We start from the raw sequence: 19,568 nt of genomic DNA on the forward strand, positions 1-19,568 counted from the left end.
AAGCATTATTATAACTAATGTTAACTTTTTACATTTCAAATTCAACTTGATTTGTAATTTAATTTAACGTACACTTAAGAATTTAAAGGCAGCAACTGAGCATAATTATTTGAGTTGAAATAGATGAATATTTTCACAGTGGTTATTATTTATTTATTGTGTGTTCTTCATTTAAATCATGCATGTATTTAAGCCATTTTAAGCTTTCTTGCATCAAAACTTATATATATATATATATATATATATATATATATATATATATATATATATATATATATATATATATATATATATATATATATATATATATATATATATATATATATATATATAAAATTAGAAGAAAAACAAGTACATATATTTTCCATAAAAAGTAATGTTTTAGGACCATTAAGAATTTTTTAATTGCCATAATTAAATATTAATATTAACTCATTTATTTTATTCATCTACTATTGGAATCAGTTATCAATTAAAGCTAGTACAATACTAGTTTACATATTAAAATCAATTGTTTCTTAAATCTCTTCTTATTTATAATACATGCAATAAAATTTATTTTATTAAAAGTAAATTTTATATAGAATTTTACACATGAGAATCTGGGAGGACATGTGCTTAGAGTGCTTTTCAATACAACCCTTTTTCATCGTGGGACAATTAATCTTTAAAAAAAAAATCCAGAACATTTTTCCCCTTTTTTTGATTTTGAGGTGGAATAACCCGGACACGTTTCCTATTTTCTCCAAAAACAGTACTGTAAAAAAAGCAGTACAATACCTGACGTTAGCAAGTGGCCCAGTGCTCTCGAAGTTGGCTTTGGATTCAGGTTCGTCGCTGGAGGATTTGCGTGTATCAGAATATGAAGAGACGCTGTTAAAGCGCACCTTGTACGTCCTGAGAGGCAGAAAGAGAGAGTCGTGTTTATGTGAATGGTTCCAGCGTACAGAAGAGAGAAGTAATGCACGTTACGTGTTTACGTGTCTGCCTGTTGCATATATGTTAGACTCTGTGTAGGTGTGTGAACTCAAACACTGAAAAAAATTAATTATGGGAAAGCAGATGGGTGGGAGGACGAGAAGAAAAATCACTGGCTTGCGTCTCCGCTTCGCGCGCGCACTCACTTTCTGTCCTCTACGCTGGTGGTGGGATGTCTCATCTCCATCAGTGCCGCACCAAATTTCTGTAGAGTGGAAAAGGGGAGAAAGAAAAACGGGAGAGAAGTTACAGGCCCTTCCCACGCATGTTCTCAATCGCGAATTCAACCAGGACCTGAAAGCATAATGCAGGTTCTCCATTGTACAGTATATGCGCGTGAAGTCCTTTATCATCACGATGAGAACGTTCTGTTGTGTTGTGAAGTGTTGACAATTTGATTCAAAGCAAAACACGATGATTGATGTGCTCATTGAAACACTAGCAGGCTTCTGCTTTAATAACTCACCTCTCCGTTTTCGGGAGGGTCCCCGTTGCCGAACGTACTTGTCACCACTAACACAAGCGTCTCGTGCTCCAAGTCGACGGTGTCATATTCATCCATAGACGTCACCTGCGGGATCAAATAATACAGCATAATACACCTTGTGCTGCTACTTCTATATTGTATTATAACCTCTGTACCAACATCATCCATCTAAATAGTTGTATTTATCCTGTTGTTGTTGTTATTAGTTTATTATTGTCTTTTTTTGATTTAGAAAAAAAAAAAAAGAGACTTTTATTGGTCAGTCTTTATATTTTATAAGAGCTTGTGACTATGGCTAGTTTAAACTAGTGCGTTTTTCCACAATTTCCATCTACACATCCCAAAATGCATGTATCATTACCATTCATAGGTACAAATATAGATATGTGTATGCAGATTCCCACACATCCATGTACTTGGAACGATCGGATGGTGAATCCCCCCAAATTTCTATGGTTACAACAATGAGAATGGTGTTATTGTTTACACGGTTGTCAAGGAAACATAGAGCGAACTCAGGCATCGTTTTCAAAAAGTTTTGGTCCATTTATAATGGAATGCAACCCCAAGGTTTTCGACTAAAACAGTGTCTGCAGCGTTTTCAAAAGTCTCTGGAGTAGTGTAAGGCAAAACTGTACTGTGAATTGCTATATAGTTTTAGTTTTGAAAGAAACACACTTTAATCTATAATGTTTATGAAGGCTAATGATTGAGAAGATCGATTCATAACTGATTTGATCATGTCTTATACAGCCTTCGCACAGCACTTCTTGCTTCTGGCCAAATGTATTCAATATCAGAAAAAACTTTGCACTCACATACCTACAATAAACTTGCAATAATTGTAAGCTGATGAAAACATAACTCGGCGCTCTTACTGCCTGAAAAAATGCTGTTCAAAATTATTTCAGTTTGCTAAAATGTTGATAATGACACGTGCTAGTGTCGGATCATATGTAAAGCACAGTGCAAACCTTGACGGTGTGGTGTTTAATACTACAGGTTTTTTCTAATTTACTGAAGAATAACAAGTTTGGAAGGTTTCCATCCAACAGCAACAATATATTTAATGCACTACCAAAAGATTAAGATTGGTAAGAAAGCATTCGAAAATTTCTTACTGAGCTGAAGCATTAATTTCTTGCCAAAACCATCCAAAAAGCCATTGCATCTAGCCATTTTCCCCATTTTGCCACGGCTCTCTCATATTACTTTCATTATATTTACATAAAAGCTGTCACTTCTGCACTTCATTCAAAGCACAAACCCCAAGTATTACACTCTGAGAACTGCTATGACAACTGAAGTGAGGACCCAAGCCTTGTCTATCGCTCAAAATGTTACACTGGTGAATTGACTTTTTTGACTTGGGCCAATAAGCGACCTCGTAAAACAAACAACTTTTGCACCAACAAGCACGTAATGTAGTTATTTGTACGGTTTGTGAAAACATATATAACGCTTCATCCACTAGACATGCCCATTTTGACGCTATTGGTTTTTCTGCCTAGCTTCTAACCCAGGAGCAAAAGTTTGGAAATTAGATCAGCGTTTGGAGAGATCTCAGGCAACGTTTTCGAGTGTGAAAAACCACACAATGTGCATCAAGAATGGGAGGCACGTTATCTCTTGATCCTAACGTACCGCTAAAAGGGGTGTAGAGGTAATGAACAGTTCGTACGGCGCCTAACGAGCAGCTAATGCGCCATGATACAATTAACAGAAAAGACGCATCAGTGCGTGTGGCAGGGCAAACGCCTTCAGGACACGAGGAGAGAGACAGAAGCGGTATGTCTGCGTCATCTGCATGTAAATCACGTATAAACAAGCGCACACGAACGAGATTGATTATTCTGCTAGATTATAAAAATAACTTTGCGTTTAACTGCTATCCCAAGGCGAAATACGTAATCAACTCGATGCTTTTGCACGTCGGCTTTGAGTGTAACGGGATATTATCGTAACCTACAGCTCAATGTCTGTTTGCGAGATGATTCTTGGCATTTGATGCATTGGAGGAAAAGAAATTGTGGCGAAAGACGCATCTGTGTAAGCCATCGCATTGCACGCCTCGGTGTGAAAACAGCTTTTTCACTCCGCAATCCGCCGTCTTGAATTGAAAGGGAGATTTTGGGTGTAAAGCTAAGGGGATGCATGTGCCTCGCGTCAATATTCTTTGTCATTTTGTTTACATCGATGTTTTTACGAGCAAATCCACTGAAGGCATTCATCGGGGATGAATCGGAGATGGAAAGGGTTTTAAGAATCACAGAGTCGCAGATGTCAATCTTTTATGTGCGGTTTAGAACAACGGGCTTACCTTGGCATCAAACGCATGCTTGAAAATCTCACAGAGCGTTTTTGCATAGTCCTGCGACTTCCCAGTTTCTGTGGCGAACAAGATGGTGGCTTTGACTCTTTTAGCCATGGCTTGTCCCATGAGTTTGGCGGAGAATTTCACAGCCCTGAAAGATGCATACAAAAATGTCAGATTGCCGATGAAGTTTACATTTGTGGAACTGAGCTCAATTAACACCGAACTGCCTTGAGCTGAATAATGACTGAGTTTTTTTTAAATCACATATAAAGCTTTTTAGGATATTTTTTATTCAGTCCAAAATTGCTACAAGCTCAAAAACATAATGCATTTTAGAATATTATACTAGAATATGAAACAGGCACACGTTCACCTGAAAAACAGGGTAACTGCATGTGTGAAAATTAAATTTACAAAATACTGAAATACTGTACAGATGATGGTTCATGTACTAATATCGAGTGATACTTCATTCCACTGATATAATAATGATTTGTGGAAAGGCATATTACATATTGTGCCAATACTTTTAAGTGATATTATACAGTTCCTGTAAACCGTGATGTAGAGAGAATGCCAGTTAAAGTTTGCTGCGTATCTATATGCCCATAACAAAAAGAGGGAAGTAAACAATGTCAGATTACAATTAATGCCTAGAATACATAAAGACTATTATTTTGAATATTTATTTTGGACCTATGAATTTATTCTTGAAGAATGCATAGCTGATTCTGTTATTTTGCTGTTTGTTTATTTGAAGATGCTTTGAAAGAATCCGTATTCTTTCAAAGCCCTATATAAAAAAGGCTTGTCTAAAGACTTGACTTAAAATCAGCGTTCCTGAAAATTATCTCTTCCACCACCTCTCAGCAAGAGTTCAACACACCGACAGACACTTTCCCCTCATTTCCGAGACCACAATCACATAAACGTAACTACTTATAGTGTATCCTGCAGGCAATTACTGTAATAGCTCAGAGGCTGAACGATGAAGGGACACTGAAAGAAAACTGATTACACCTGAGTGTGATTCAGTGAGTTAGACTCGCTATTCTCAGCATAATAACGAGAAAAATATAGTAGAAATCACTCTTAAACAGCCATCAACAAAACAACCTGCTGAAGTTCCCAGGTTACGGGTTATAATTACAACAAAAGGCTGCCAAAGATGCCTTCGGAAGATCCATACAGGTTAAACTCAATGTACACTTTGTGCTTGAGACAAAAACAAACAGCAGAAGGTCTCAAGCTCTTCACCCACTCACTTGGCAAGTTTCTTGAATCCAATTGCTCTTTTCTTTGTGGGCGTCCCATTCACCCCTTTCCACACGTGAGTGTTCCATGGGTCAGGCTGGACAGTGAAAGAAAGAAAGATAGCATGTTTTAATTATGAGAACTACATGCTGATTGTGATCAAGTGATTGAAGTAGAGTTCTGCAAAGAGTTCTAAAACTCAGGAATTGAATTGTATATTTACTATTTTAAAATATTTAAGAAATGTAAATAAGAATTAAAATATTTTTGGGGTCACTTCACTATTGCACGTTTGAGAAAAGAGGTTTTCACTATTTGTAAATTAACAAAAAGCGTCACCTCAGAAAAATAGATGGTAAATTAGGCTCAAAAAAGTATATATTGCCTTGCGGAAGTATTCATACACCATCGTTTTCAGTAATGTCTACAAGCAATTATGAACGCCCCCGAGCTAAATTTCTAGTGTCCCAGAAATAGGAATGAATACTTGTGCAATGGAATGATTTTTAGTTTTATAAATTTGCAAAGATTTTAAATATTTTTCCTATACAATTATGGTGTATATTGATGTGGAAAAAAGTCATTTAAAGCAGTTTAACATAACACGTGAAAAAAAGGGGTATGAATACTTTTGAAAGGCATTGTTTATGCGAGTGTACTAATCACTAAAAATCAAGATTCTGATATCACATCAATGTAAACTGGATGAAAAACATACCTGGTACTCAAAAGAAGGTGTGAGGCGATAGTTGAGCATTTCCTGGTGGAAAACTGGTGTAATGCTGCCTGACATGGGCGGCACTATCCAAACCCAGTCACCTGGGCAGCCTCCCCTCACTCTGTACTCATTCTCCATGTGCTTCATGAAGGACTCAGTGGCTGAGTGATGGTCTACTATGGTAACCTTTGACATCTACAAAGGAAAAATTGTAGTGAGACCAGATGAGACCAAAAGTAAGATCGCCCAGCATTAAAACTGCTGAGTGCACAATAAAATCTGAATTCAAGTAACATACTTTAGCATAGATATAGAATTATATCATTCATCAGACTGTGCCATGAGCAGCACAGCTCTGTTCTGTATGAAGTGATCAGAGATGCCATCGACAAGCGTTTGATTGTACTTTAATCTAACTAATTTGTTTTTAGTTAATAAAAAAAAAACGTTGCCAATTGATTCGAACTAAAATCGCTGAGATTAGTGCTTAATAATTCTGTAGTATAGCCAAACTGCATAGATGATTCTTGAAATCGTATATTAAAGACTGCCCATGTTCAAGCGTCTACACCAATTAGCATAATAAAATAATGCATTGTAAAATTTTGTGGCAAGACATGGAAATTAATTATTGTTTTTAATCATATTGATTACTATATTTATTTCTTAGGCTAGTGTCATTGTGGGTTTTGATTATTTTGCTGTTGTAAGCATAGACATGTATATTATATCTGTGGTTGTAAGACATTTGACATAATAGAAACCGTTTGGCAAAGTGATATGGAACTGTACTGCAGTCAAGGAGCTGCTTGGGACTAGTTTGCCGTTCAGTTACTTAAAAAAAATTGCACTGCTTAGAACGTTCATCAGCCAATCAGATTCAAGCATTCAATGGCCCTGTAATATACTATGCAGTAAATCATGCTTAATTTATGCAAAGAAGGTAATATATTAACTTATCAGCTGTCTGCTTTGATTAATCAATTAATTAATAGCTAATGAATGGCAAAGATATCTATTTAAGACTTTATTGTTGAGGCACATGACAAATGTACTCATTCAAAATTCTTAATCACAATGATATTATTTGAAAATTAGTTAATAATTCTGTGCCTCAACAAGTCAAGTCAAAATATAATTACCCCTTTGAAAAATAATTAGCTGATGTTTAATTAAAGCGGACAGCTGGAAGTTAAAGTACACAGACTTGACCACTGTGGCAATTAGCAATTAGGTGTTGGGCAATTATTATATGTTCTCTATAACAATAATAAAAAATTAAATCAATAAAATGTCAATGCTTGAAAAAAAAAAGAGGCTAAAATATAGCCTAATCCCAAAATTGTAAGTGTGTTTTTTTAACTGACACAAATTCTGTGTTTTACCAGCATATAAACCGCAACAATCGTGTGCATTCTTATTTTCAAATGTTTTTTTATGTTGATGTAAGTCAATATAACCTACAATTAAATCCGTAGATTGGCTCGTACATCTAGTTTTCCCAAGTAGATTTAATTGTTATCCGCCATTGTTTTGACTCCATCCGCAATTATGAAAGATAAGAAAACTGAGCACAGCTACTTACTAACATCTAATTAGTTTATCAGTGTTGAAACGGTTCCATAAAAGCCTTTTAGCAAGAAATAAGGTCTTGTGGGTAAACAAACTGCAGGGGGTGTGCAATAAATATCAATAAAATGTTTCTTTCAGTTAAATGTCCTAGGTGCTTAACTCTAATGAATAGAACAGAAGGGATTCAGGCTTTTGATTTGTGAAAGCCGGGTTATGCTTTGTTTGCTTGCATGAGTCTTTATGAATGCTGCGTGAACGTAAACGCGAGGATTTGCTTTTAGGCTCTAGGAGAAGCTGTGTAAAGAGATGAACTGAAAAAATGAGATACTGGCAAAAATAAATAAACGTGACTGAAAATAAGACAAGTGTAAGATTACATGTGGGTGAACCTCACAGAGCTTGTCAAAAACATGTCTGGGTTGTGTTTGACAACAAAATTAAAAGAAAAAAAATAATTACATTTTGTATAAAGTCTATTGAAAAAAAAAAATATATATATATATATAGCCTGTTTAAGGCCTTTTTGTTGGGTTTTGTGATGTTATTTACATGACAAACTAGCACATCTCCACATATAATTTTTATCTTTAGCGTAAAAAAAAAAAAAAAGACACTTCCTGTAATTTATACTGGTTATGATTTTATTTATTTTATTATTTCTGCATTATATGTGTGTATTTAAGTGTGTTTATTTATATTTATATTAAATTAAATTAATTAATTGTTTATTGTTAATCTCCAGACAATATTGACAATTCAAATTATTTTTATTAATTTTTATTAAAATAAAGCCATTGTCTAAACTCTTAATGACGAGTTCTTTTACAGAAACAGATAACTTTGCTTTTAACAATTCTCAAAAATCATGTCTTTTTCATTGTGCATTCCAATTAATCTCAATTAAACTGCAGTTGTGTTTTTACGACTAGGTAAAAATAAAATAACTAAAAAGCTACCACAATAAAAACATGATAGCATAATAAAAAAAAGCTAAATCTTTTTTTGCTGATAAACTCTTCAAAGGGTAGTAAAGCAGGCTGTTTGCTCAGATTTAGCTTTTTAAAAATGTTATTATTACCCCACCTGGAAACTATAAAGGACTGCGATGTTGATCTCCACCAGAGCCTGGTCCTTCCACAGGGATGAAGTCTTTCTCGTGTCCAGCCCCATCATTGTAGCTACTTCCTGAAATGAAGGGAATTAATCATACTGTATAGATAGACTATTCATACTGTATTCTCTCGGGAACCGAACCAAGGTTAATAGAACTGCCACTCGCGATCTGCCTCTACAGATCAGGAAGATCTGAAGCCACCTAAAAATACATTCTATAGTCAAAAGATGAGACACACTTGACGTGGATATGCCTTAAAAACCTTCTTAAATTGATTCTTAAATGTGTGTGTTTAATAAATTAATGTAATAGCATAGTAATAACATAGTAATACATTATTAGGATATATTTGAAGATATATGTTTACATGTGATAAAGAAAGTTGATTATATAGGCCAGTGGGGTTAATACTGTCTTTTAGAAATTCAAACTGTACGTGAGTTTATTTTTTAGTATAAAGGGAACGTGAATGAGAGATTGTAATACTGAATGAGTATCATAATGATGATTAAAAACAGCATGTTTATGAATTAAAATCTGCATAAATTAAAGACAGCAATTCAAAACAGGATAAACAATGCGTAATATACCGTATAATCAACTTAATCCATTGTAACGGCTCATCAAACACAAACGTGTCATTTCTAATTTCCTGTTGGGGTTCGACGTCTAATGCATATGCATGACATTTATAACGATCACATGTAAAGCAGCCTGGGTTCAAACGCAGTGTAAAAAGTACAACTTTTCAATGGTGCAGGGGTGATTTCTGGCTGTCTGTTATGGTACCTCAAGTATGTTGTATCGAGAGCTGTCGCAGAAGTCTCTGACGCCGATCTCAGTCCCCATATACCAGCCGCTGAAGGGGCAGGCTGTGAACTCCAGTCCCCCGATCTCTAACAGCATGTTAGACACAGCAGGAAGGCCGTACCACTTTAGATTCAGCTCCTTAAACCATTCTAACCTAGACAGACACAGACATCAAGACAGTCAATATTGAACTGGGAGAAAAGTTGCTTGTAGAAATGTTTTCCAGCAAATGTTCTTGGGGTTTATTTGCATAACATTATGTAGTCAGTAGAATATCTCGGCATATGCAGATGTACACCATTAAGCTTTTAGAGTATTCCGTTTAGAGTTTCCATCATAATTTCTCTGTAAGTAAATGCACACATAGTAAGCACCGCCAAAACCGTCATTATCTCCAAACCGGCACCTGCAGGTTTCTCAGGTGTTGCGCTAAGAGGCCAAATCCGGCTGTGTCTGTTGTAACGCTGAAAACACAAGTACTCTGATGGAATGGCTGATCCATGCAGAAGTTTTCACTCAATTATTGCACTAAATATGGCACCCATTATTGTCGCTGCATAATACCAGCACTTTCTTTCCAAAGAAACAATATGTAAATGCATCTCCTCTATTTACATATGTTTATTTTGCTAGTCATTTCTTTGCACAGTTTGAGGCAAACTTTCAATAATGGGCATTATGTCAATTTAGGTAATAGTTAAATGCTGAAAATTGTTGTTTTGTTATGCTAACCGTCTTATAATTGTTGTTTTTCAAGACTGCGGACATTTTCAGTCTGATATCATGGAAAGACAACCATTTCATTATTTTAAGTGTACGAAATAGGAATGTATGATTTTTAGAAAAATAGTAAGCATGAATGTCAGTCCCTAAACATTACCCTTACCCATAGGCCAAAATGTATACTAGTTATGAAGTGACATGAGTTGCCTTTTCCTCAGAGAGTTTGACTTCATGATGTTAAAATTGCTCAAATACAGTATAAGAATGAAAAAAGCACTCACACATTTTAAAACACAGGAACATTGAGTATATAAAAAAAAGTATGTTTTAGCCATCCTTTAACACTGAATTCAAGGTTTACTTCAAAATCCTCAAAAACACATAAATCACAGAGTGGTACGTAATATGCGAATTTACTGATTTCTTGAAGTAGCACCATGGTCATTTTCATTTGCACTTTAAAAAAGCCTGTGGGCAGTGTTGGGAGGAAAGAGTTCTGTTTTACTTTACCCATTTGCTAGAGCATGTAGCTTAAAGTGATTGTGTTTACATTATTTAATCATTTCATTTAATTGCATTTGTCCACTTTTACACTTTGATGAGAACTTTTTCTGCATGACTTTTGATTTAATGGTAGCTGGAAAATTTAATGGTAATGGACAATTCACTCTTATCTAGACCTGCGACACACAGAGTATCTCAGGACACAAGTGTCTGATCTACTGAGGCACATCAACGTCAAACTGACATTAGACGAGCAGGCAGGTTCAGGAAAATGGGCAAGTTTTATGCCAAATTAGCCCATGTTCCTGAGTTGTACGAGGCAAGCTCTCAGCTTGAGTTCTCTGTTGCTATGCATCTCGAAGCTCTGCGCTTTACAGCTTCTCTAACGTGCGATTTCCCTTCAGTATGTACAGCATGGCGGAGATTATTATCAGATTCCAGGAGGAAGAACATTTGGTGCAAAGTGTTTTAAGAACCCTAGTCTGAACCCCAATATAAACTCTACAGCATGTTTCTTCTTACTTTGGATGTATGATGGGAATCTCAAGGACAAGATCATCAGGAATCTCAAAAAGCTCTGGATCATTCCCGTTGGCTTGGAGGAGAAGGGGCAAAACATCAAAACGGCTTTTTGGAGCTTTCCATCCTTGCTGTATACAGATCTACGAATCAAAAACAAACATTACAGATGTTAGAACAAGCTACTGACCATCGTGGAGCTGCTAAAGACTTGGGTCAGCTACCCAGTCCAACACAGACACCAGATTAAGCTGGATTTTGCATTGCCAAAAAACAACCCAAACTCATTTAACAATGTTTATTTAAACAAATATCAACCCAGTGATAACAAAAAAAAATGCTCATGATGTCCCAAAATATACTGGGTTTTTTGTGTGTACTTGTAAAACGCTTCATTCAATATGTCAGTAAACATCTTTTGATGCCTGTTACTCTAACAATCGAAGCTATTGCCATGTAGCTTCCCATCTCACCTCCGTAAGCTCCACTGAGGCCGGATCTCCGAGAATTGATCCATCAGGCTGCTTGTAGCCTGCGTACCGGATCAACTGGCTGTTCCAAACCCGAAAGTCATGCTTCCCGTCTGTCCTCTGGGGGAAGATGGTAATAGCCGATCTGCACATTAGAGAGAAGAGGTAATGCTAAGATCTCTCCGGTGGATTCATACTTCAAATCCTCTAATACAGGCAGTTTCACATACTCCATGAAATCAGACTTGTGTGACTCTTAATCCACGTCTGTTAAATCAATCAAGTTTTATTTGTATGGTACTTTTCACAGTACACATTGATTCAAAGCTGCTTCACAGTTGCATATAGCAGATTAGAGCTGGTCAATAATATAGTTTGTATATAAACAAGCAATTATGATCCTAAGGATGTCTACTTACATACACAAATACAAAATAACCCAAACTGTTTTTCTACAGTAAAACACTAGCTTTTAATGAAGCAAAATTCCTTCGTTAGTATTTTAAAGTGACATATTGGCAGACATAATGGATGCTTGGGCTCAGCTGTTAAACTGTCCAATTGAGATTTGAACCTGTGACGGAAGGAAGTAGTTTACACAGAAGACTGCATATATAAAATTGAACTGAACACGTCGCCATTGTTCTCAGAAAATATATTTCTAAAGATGCTGTTGACATGAAATTTCAGATATTAAAGTTATTTATAATACAATAAAATGGAATGACACAGGGAAAAAGCATTGAACACATGAAGAAAGAGAGGTGCAAAAAGACATGGAAAGCCAAGACACCAGCTGAAATGTATCAGTAATTAGAAAGCAATCCTGCCCCTTGTCAGTGGAAATTAATATTAGCTGGTTCAGTAACAACGCCAGGATGATGAAGATGAAACAAGGGTTGACATTTCAGCAAGACAGTGATCCCAAACATTTCTGAGGACGCTCTCAGTCTTGAAGGTTCTATGGGCCTGTTCTATGAACTCTGCTCTTTAGTTCTTATTTTCTATTGGATTCAAGTCAGGTTTTTATTGGATTCAAGTTAGGTTTCACCGCTGGGCCATTCTAGCAGCTTTATGTTCTTTCTCGGAAACCAACTGAGAGTTTTCTTTGGCTGTGTTTTGGATCACTGTCTTGCTGAAATGTTCAGCCTTGTTTTATCTTCATCAATCTGGTATTGTTGGTTTAGGGACCAGCTAACATTAATTTCCAATGACAAGGAGCAAGAGTGCTTTCTAATTACTGATACATTTCAGCTGATGTCTTGGCTTTCTATGCCTTTTTGCACCTCCGGTTCTTCATTTGTTCAATACTTTTTTCCCTGTGTCCTTCCATTTTATTACACATAACCTAATTTCTGTCAATAGCATCTTTAGAAATATATTTGCTCAGAAAAATGGTGATACATTGAATAGTTATTTTCCTTCAGTAGTAATAGCCTAATGGATAGAGAGTTGGACCTGTAACCCAAAAACCCTCTCTCCACCTTCTAAACCACGACTGAAGTAAGACCCTTGAGCAAAGCACCAAAGCAGCACTGACAGTTCACGGTAAGTGTGTGCACTTTGCATTGGTTAAATGCAGAGCACAAATTCCAAGTATGGGTCACCATACCTGTCCCATTTCACTTTCACTTTTTTCTTATTTTCACATTTAAACCCCTGAGAAATACCTGCATTAATGGGATTGGTTTTAAGAACTTGATTACACTTGAAATGTTATATAATTTAGTTATATATCCAACTTTATATAGAGCTGTGTGATTGTATATTTTGCAACAGTATAAACAGTTACACAGTTAGTATAGTCCGGGCTGGCCTGGTCATGCTGGATTTAATAGATTTCTGGACACTTTTCAGCTAGAAAACCAGCTCAGCTTAGCTAAACTGGCTTGAAGAACATCCTAAAAACCAAACATATTAAACTGCACTGTATGGTTAGCTATATTAACACGGCAGTGCTATATAATTAGCTTCGTCCTTCTGTTTGATGATCTCAACCAGTGTTTTTTTAAGCTAATTATATAGCATTACAATCCAGAATTGGTAATTATATAATACGGTTTCATTTTAGTTGCTTCTGAAATAAAACTACCCCGTGCTTCATTGCTGAAAATACATCGCACTGACGTTGAACAATATGCTAACAGCATAAAGTGTCAGTCCAACTAATCTAAATAACAAGTCCCGTCACTCTCAAAATACAACTCGGCATGAAATTTGGGTCACCAGCCTGTTTGAAAAGGCGCCGAGGAGCTTTTCTTGTTGCCTTGATTTGTTTATGTGCGGAAAAAGCGTGTAGGAGACCTCTGACGTTTATTCTGGCAGGTCCTGATGATGTAAGAAGCAAGCGCGGGGGCTTTTGACTGTATTAGAGCATTTCCCCTCTTCTTGTTTTAATTTTCCCTTTCCTCACCCCTCTCTCACTCTCTCAGGCTCTAATCATTCTGTTAGACTGACGCTAATTAAACAGAACAGAGAGTAAGTGTCGTGTATGATTAGCTTTGTAACGTGGCAGCGGTGCCAGCGCTCGGCAATGCTGTGGCAGGTGCTGCACTGAGGGCTGTGGAGCAAGGTGACAAAGAGAGAGAGAGGGAACACACACTTTGACAGGGAAGAAGGCAAGTCGCAGAGAAAAGGAGATGCAGAAAAAGACAGGAAGCGAAAGGAGGTAGTGAAAAATGGCCACACTAACCTGAGGTTTCCTTTGTTGGTGGCGTATTTGATGTGGTTGCAGATGTAATTAAACATTCCATGAGCGGTCGTGCAGTCTCGAGCATCAAACACCTGAGAGGAGAGAAATTCCTTATTAGGACGCTTTTTGTTTCATTATCACCGCATTTCAATAGACATCACAGTGTTGTAGCTCTTGAAAAGACAAAGGGAACGGTTTGAGGCTTTTTGGAAGAAAAATCATGTAATACTTTGCAATAAAAAAACTAAACAAAACACAAGACACAATACCTGTAATTTGGACCACTGGATCCGTCCCACACAGCGAGCTGCATTTCTCCATGCATGTTTGGCCCCATAGATTAGCTCTGTGTCCTTCAGTTGATATGTTCCAGAAGTTTCTATCTCTTTTTTAACCTCTTCTAGCCGGTCAACATGGGCTTTTGAGCCGCATCTGTTCAGACAGAAGATAACAGATAAAAGCACATTTAGAAATATTACAATTATGTAGTTATGTACTGCAAAAAAAAATTATAAATATAATAATGTTTTTGTCCTGGAAAAAATAAATGCATACGTGATTTTTTTTTGGTGAATATATAACAACTTCTTTTCAAATGCCCGGTTTTAAAGCAAAATTCTAATAATATATATATATTTAAGTCATTTCAGTCTAAAAAGTTTGTCAAATACATTATTTTAAATTATTTTTTAATATAAAGCCTGCCCAAAAATGTATATAACCTTCCTTCTCTAGAGCAAAAAAATAGAAAATGTTATTTTTGCAGTGATAAAGGATGCTTAGGTGCAGTGTGCATTAGATTTAAATTGTTCTCCTGCCTTTTGATTGATGTGTAGTACTGGTCAATGAAATCTGTCGCAAGCGGTAGCAGTTCCTCTTTTCTTCGGACTTCATCAGGTTTGCGACTGTGCTGGTTTGGTGCCATAACAGAGCCTATACAAACATGCTCAGTGCAGATCGGCACCTGCAAACAAAAAGCAACAAGCACAATAAGAAGACTGACTGAGCAAATCTAAACATGCTACATCACTCACGGAAATGTGCTACAGATAGCATTGTGTCTGTCTCACACATATTGTGTCTGCAGGAGTGTAACTGCAACAGCAGGCACAAGTCGAGACAGAATTTCTGCTGTATGTCAGAATTGGAGGTCTATACAGAAAAATATAAAGGGATGTCTGGGTGACTTTAATTACCACCATAAATTATACAGTGCCATGAAATTTAAGGGGCAGCAAATTTAAATCCAAATAGTATTTTAAATGTTTTTTTTTAGGTTACTTGTATAAAAGCCTATATGCAAACAATATGCCATTTTCTGGTAAGTTCACTCATTTTAGCACCTTTTCATTTTTCACTTTTCAGATTTTTATAATTCCCCACTCAATTAGAAAGAGTTTTTGTGCATTATGTACCTAAAAAAAACACTTGCCTGGGTAAGTTACCAAGATGGCTGTCAGGTGGGAGAACAAACTTGAGGTAAAATGACTTTGTTTCATTGTGCAACTCCAGCTCTACTTACAGTGCTACTACGTCTACTGCACAATGATTCTTTCCAACACTCTGGGGGGAATAAAACGTGCCAGCGGTGACATTTCTGTAAAATAATACCATTGTGATGCACCACTTTCAAAGTGAAATGCCCAATGTGTGGTGATAAAAGCGTGCTCATTTTTAACCAAAACAAATCTACACTGAGCATTTTATTACATCGGTTGGTACACATTGCAGCAGTTTGAAATTATTTAGTGAAAAGCACGAAGCGATTCATTCTCTGTCACTTTTGAAAATGACTTTTATCTTGCTTTTACATATCGAGCTATTTACTGTGTATTCATTTGTATAAAATTGCAATGAGCTACAGAGCAAGTTTACATGAGAAAAGCCATTTTGAGATTATGTGATGCATACATGAAATTAGTTTACAAATGACCTTTCATGTCTTGAAATGTCATGAATGCGCTTTCATGTCAAAACTTAAAGTGTGAAAATAAGTCTTTATCGATGGATATTAATACTGTATATTAATGCAATAAGACAATTGTTGGGAATGTTGGAAAACCAACACACAAAGTTTCAGAATTTATTGTACTGTATGCGTTTCATGATCATATTCTTGGAAAACTAATAAAAAACATGTTGTTGAGAACATCCAGTGGCTAGATAAGTGGCAGGCTTCATCAGAGCCTGATAAGAAGAAACAAAGAGACAAACGGAAGTCGCACATAGCCTTGAGGAAAATACTCATATGGTCACTATAATAAGATTAGATTTGAAGTGCACTGTCACTTTCTGTAGCTGCTAATATGTTCACTGGATTAGGGGTGGAACGGCAAAGACTGAGCTGAAAAATAACAACAAGCCTGCCCAAGCTAGTGCTGTTAATTAAGGACTGGCTTGTTTTAATATCCCAAACTGCCCTTTCAGTCTGGAGAAGTATTTAAACCGTAACTGACCCATAACCCTCGACAGTTTCAGAGTAGCCAGCCAAAAATAACCAAAGTCCCTTTAAGGTAAGGGTTCTAAGGCTTCTAATGAACTTCAAGCTCATATCATAAACAAAATAAGGAGGTAACCACATCAAAACATACACCAAAATACTTGGTATCTAATAAAAAAAATGCATAAAGCAAAATACAAAGGGTGAGCTTAGTTATTATACTGAAAATAACTGTTGCAGAAATAATTTTGAGCTCAAAATGTATATATATATAAAATATATATACACACTTGTAATTCTTAGGAAAAAAAATTCTGAGGCAAAGATTTCGCAGTAACTTTTTTTTAACAGACAAACTTCCATAAGTAACACATAAAATAAATTATTCAATTTAAAAGTAGAAAATGTCCAAAAAAAAAAAAAAAATAAATAATAAATATAAATATATATATATATATATATATATATATATATATATATATATATATATATATAAATAATACTAATATATATATAAATAATATTATTATGTATATTTGTGAAAGATATTCTAAAAGCTTTTGCAGTGTCGATTTACATTAATATACTATCAGATCTGTTTTTAATATTATTGAAATACAGAACTGATAACTGTTCAAAGCGCATTCATTTTTCTATCATTACTTGCTCCAGCGTATTATAACTTACCCGTATATCCCATCTGTGGCATGTACTGGGACACCTGTGTGACTTTAACTACCCAAACATGCATTTATACTAATGGTCCTTAGCACAAGAATGTTAAAAATAAAATAAAGACGTTCATTAGATTCTTCACATTCACCCACCATAAGGGACTGTGAATGCAGCCTTGCAGCTGTCATATTCTGTTGGAGTTGGAGATGCAACCCAAAAATCCTTCAGAATGTGATATATTATAAATCATACCATCTGTAATTAGCATCAATTAGCATGCAAAGCCAGCCTCTCATGAAAGTGCACAGAACTTCATAACCCCCTCTTGGAGGGATGATTCAGATTTAGAGAGATGTTGAGAGTTCTGCAAACATGTTGTCATACAGACTAGTGTCTACAGCGAGAGACGAAGGCTAATTTTAAACCTCAGCTCATTTATGACATATGGATCCTATAGGAGCAGCAAAATTGGACGCAAAGGCTAATAGCAAAAGTCACTCCTAGGTTTGTATCATGTCAAAATAACCATAATTATGAGGTTCTGGCATGTAAAATGACTCATATTTTGTTGAGTTCTCCAACTAAACTTTCGCGGCGTCGTGTAAAAATCGACCAACATGGCAGCAGCTAAAGCTACTTTGTTGGCATCCTCTGTTTGATATGGCATTTTAGCATAGCCAGTCTATTTTGCAAGAAGTGAATTAAGGTAGCATTTTTTCGGTCATTACCAACAAAGCCGCACTTGGATCCATTTTGGCATTACGTGTGTTGCCATAGAAACAATTCATTCTTGTGTCTGTGAACAGGAGTAGAATCTGAGAGTTGTCATTTTGTAATTACGGTAATTCTGAAACAACACGAACGCTGCATGAACCTTTGACACCGAGCCGTTCCTCATTTTTTTCTTTCTTGTTGTTATCATATTACTTTTGAAACACCTGAATAAGCAATGAAATAACAGAAAATGTATTAAGTTCATTGGTTACAGAGACTGAAAAAACATACTGAAAAAAAAATATTAGTATAAATATTAGCCATAATAGTAGCTAGAAAAATGGTGTTTTTTTGTTTTGTTTTTTTGGGAATTGCACATGATAATATTGTATTTTTAATTACTTTTTAACCGTGCAAATACAAAGCACGAAATGACAGGAAGAAGAACTTCCTCATCATCAAGTAATCATTTTAAGTTTGAAGAAATAAAAACGTATTAAGTATTTTCACAAAGTCATTTTTAACTCAGTTCTGAATGGTGCACAAAACAAAGAGTTTTACCAAAAGTGATGCCAAAGTATCACCACTAATTCTTTGTAAGGGCTCTGCTGTGTCAGTTATGGCTAAGATTATATTTATTTATATGCTCAACTAAATGTAGTTCATACGTATAAGCCTAAATAGAATCAACATCAAACATACCTTGCTGGAGCTGAGATGCAAAGTATCATTGTATAAAGCTCCAGTCTCCCAGTTCTTCACTTTCATGAATCTGGGACACTTGGTGGGACTTCCGTTCTGCACTGGCTTAGTCGGGGAACCTCTCTCATGGGACTGGGGCTGTGAAGGAACAAACATTACACCTTATTAGCCTCAAAATTTGTCCATCAGCAAACACTTTTATCCCAAATGACTCCCTGTACACTAATTCTCACAACAATGTTCAGGAAGAATAAAAAAGGACATTTTGGTTATCAACACAGACATTCAACCTACCGTTATTGCACTCTTAATGTTTTTTTTTTCACAGTAATGGCAGCAAAGAAGAACTGTTGTTGCTTCTCCAAAGAACCTTTCAGTAAACAGTTCTTAAAAGATATACGTTGTAGTACATTTTAATTATCTAAAGAACACTTTTCCACTATAAAGAACCTGCTGTGCAATGGAAAGTTTCCAGGGATGTTAAATATCCTTCATTCAGTGTGTTCATTACATTTGCTCTTAAAAGCGTATAGGCCACTATAAGCAAAACCAGCCATTTAGTTCCAAAACTACACTTTATGTTTTTGCTTAATAGTTTCTAAGAATCCCTACCAACTGTGTGGAGAAAAATTACAACTGACAGCAAAACTTTCTTTGCAAAGTTTCTTGTTCTTATGTAGCTATTTTCACAACCAGCAGGTTGGCCTTCTCAAAGGCATCAATGGAATAATCAGCACTTTCAAGCAAATTTCTGTTTGAGCTTTGATTTTCAGAGAGAATAAAATACTCTCGATGACTTGCCATTCAAAAGACTGCCACATGTACAAATGTATCAGAAGTTGACATTGTTAATCTAACAGAAATCAATCTAGCAGTCAT

General features: G+C 35.9%; 1 protein-coding gene across 2 annotated transcripts in view; it reads right to left on the reverse strand.

Annotated features, from left to right (window-relative positions):
- nos1 (nitric oxide synthase 1 (neuronal)) overlaps positions 1 to 19,568 on the reverse strand; it is a 47,766-nt gene that overhangs the window by 15,949 nt on the left and 12,249 nt on the right. For both annotated transcript variants that reach the window (XM_043240453.1, XM_043240454.1), the window contains exons 4-17: positions 18,690 to 18,827; positions 14,977 to 15,122; positions 14,428 to 14,590; positions 14,159 to 14,250; positions 11,470 to 11,611; positions 11,000 to 11,139; positions 9,230 to 9,404; positions 8,410 to 8,511; positions 5,755 to 5,949; positions 5,048 to 5,133; positions 3,786 to 3,930; positions 1,445 to 1,549; positions 1,125 to 1,183; positions 781 to 897 (exon numbers count right to left, since the gene is read on the reverse strand). In XM_043240453.1, coding sequence (XP_043096388.1) covers positions 781 to 897; positions 1,125 to 1,183; positions 1,445 to 1,549; positions 3,786 to 3,930; positions 5,048 to 5,133; positions 5,755 to 5,949; positions 8,410 to 8,511; positions 9,230 to 9,404; positions 11,000 to 11,139; positions 11,470 to 11,611; positions 14,159 to 14,250; positions 14,428 to 14,590; positions 14,977 to 15,122; positions 18,690 to 18,827 — 1,805 coding nt within the window. The remainder of the gene's footprint in view (positions 1 to 780; positions 898 to 1,124; positions 1,184 to 1,444; positions 1,550 to 3,785; positions 3,931 to 5,047; positions 5,134 to 5,754; positions 5,950 to 8,409; positions 8,512 to 9,229; positions 9,405 to 10,999; positions 11,140 to 11,469; positions 11,612 to 14,158; positions 14,251 to 14,427; positions 14,591 to 14,976; positions 15,123 to 18,689; positions 18,828 to 19,568) is intronic.

Source organism: Puntigrus tetrazona, chromosome 5 (genome assembly GCF_018831695.1).
Source record: "Puntigrus tetrazona isolate hp1 chromosome 5, ASM1883169v1, whole genome shotgun sequence".
NCBI lineage: Eukaryota > Metazoa > Chordata > Actinopteri > Cypriniformes > Cyprinidae > Puntigrus > Puntigrus tetrazona.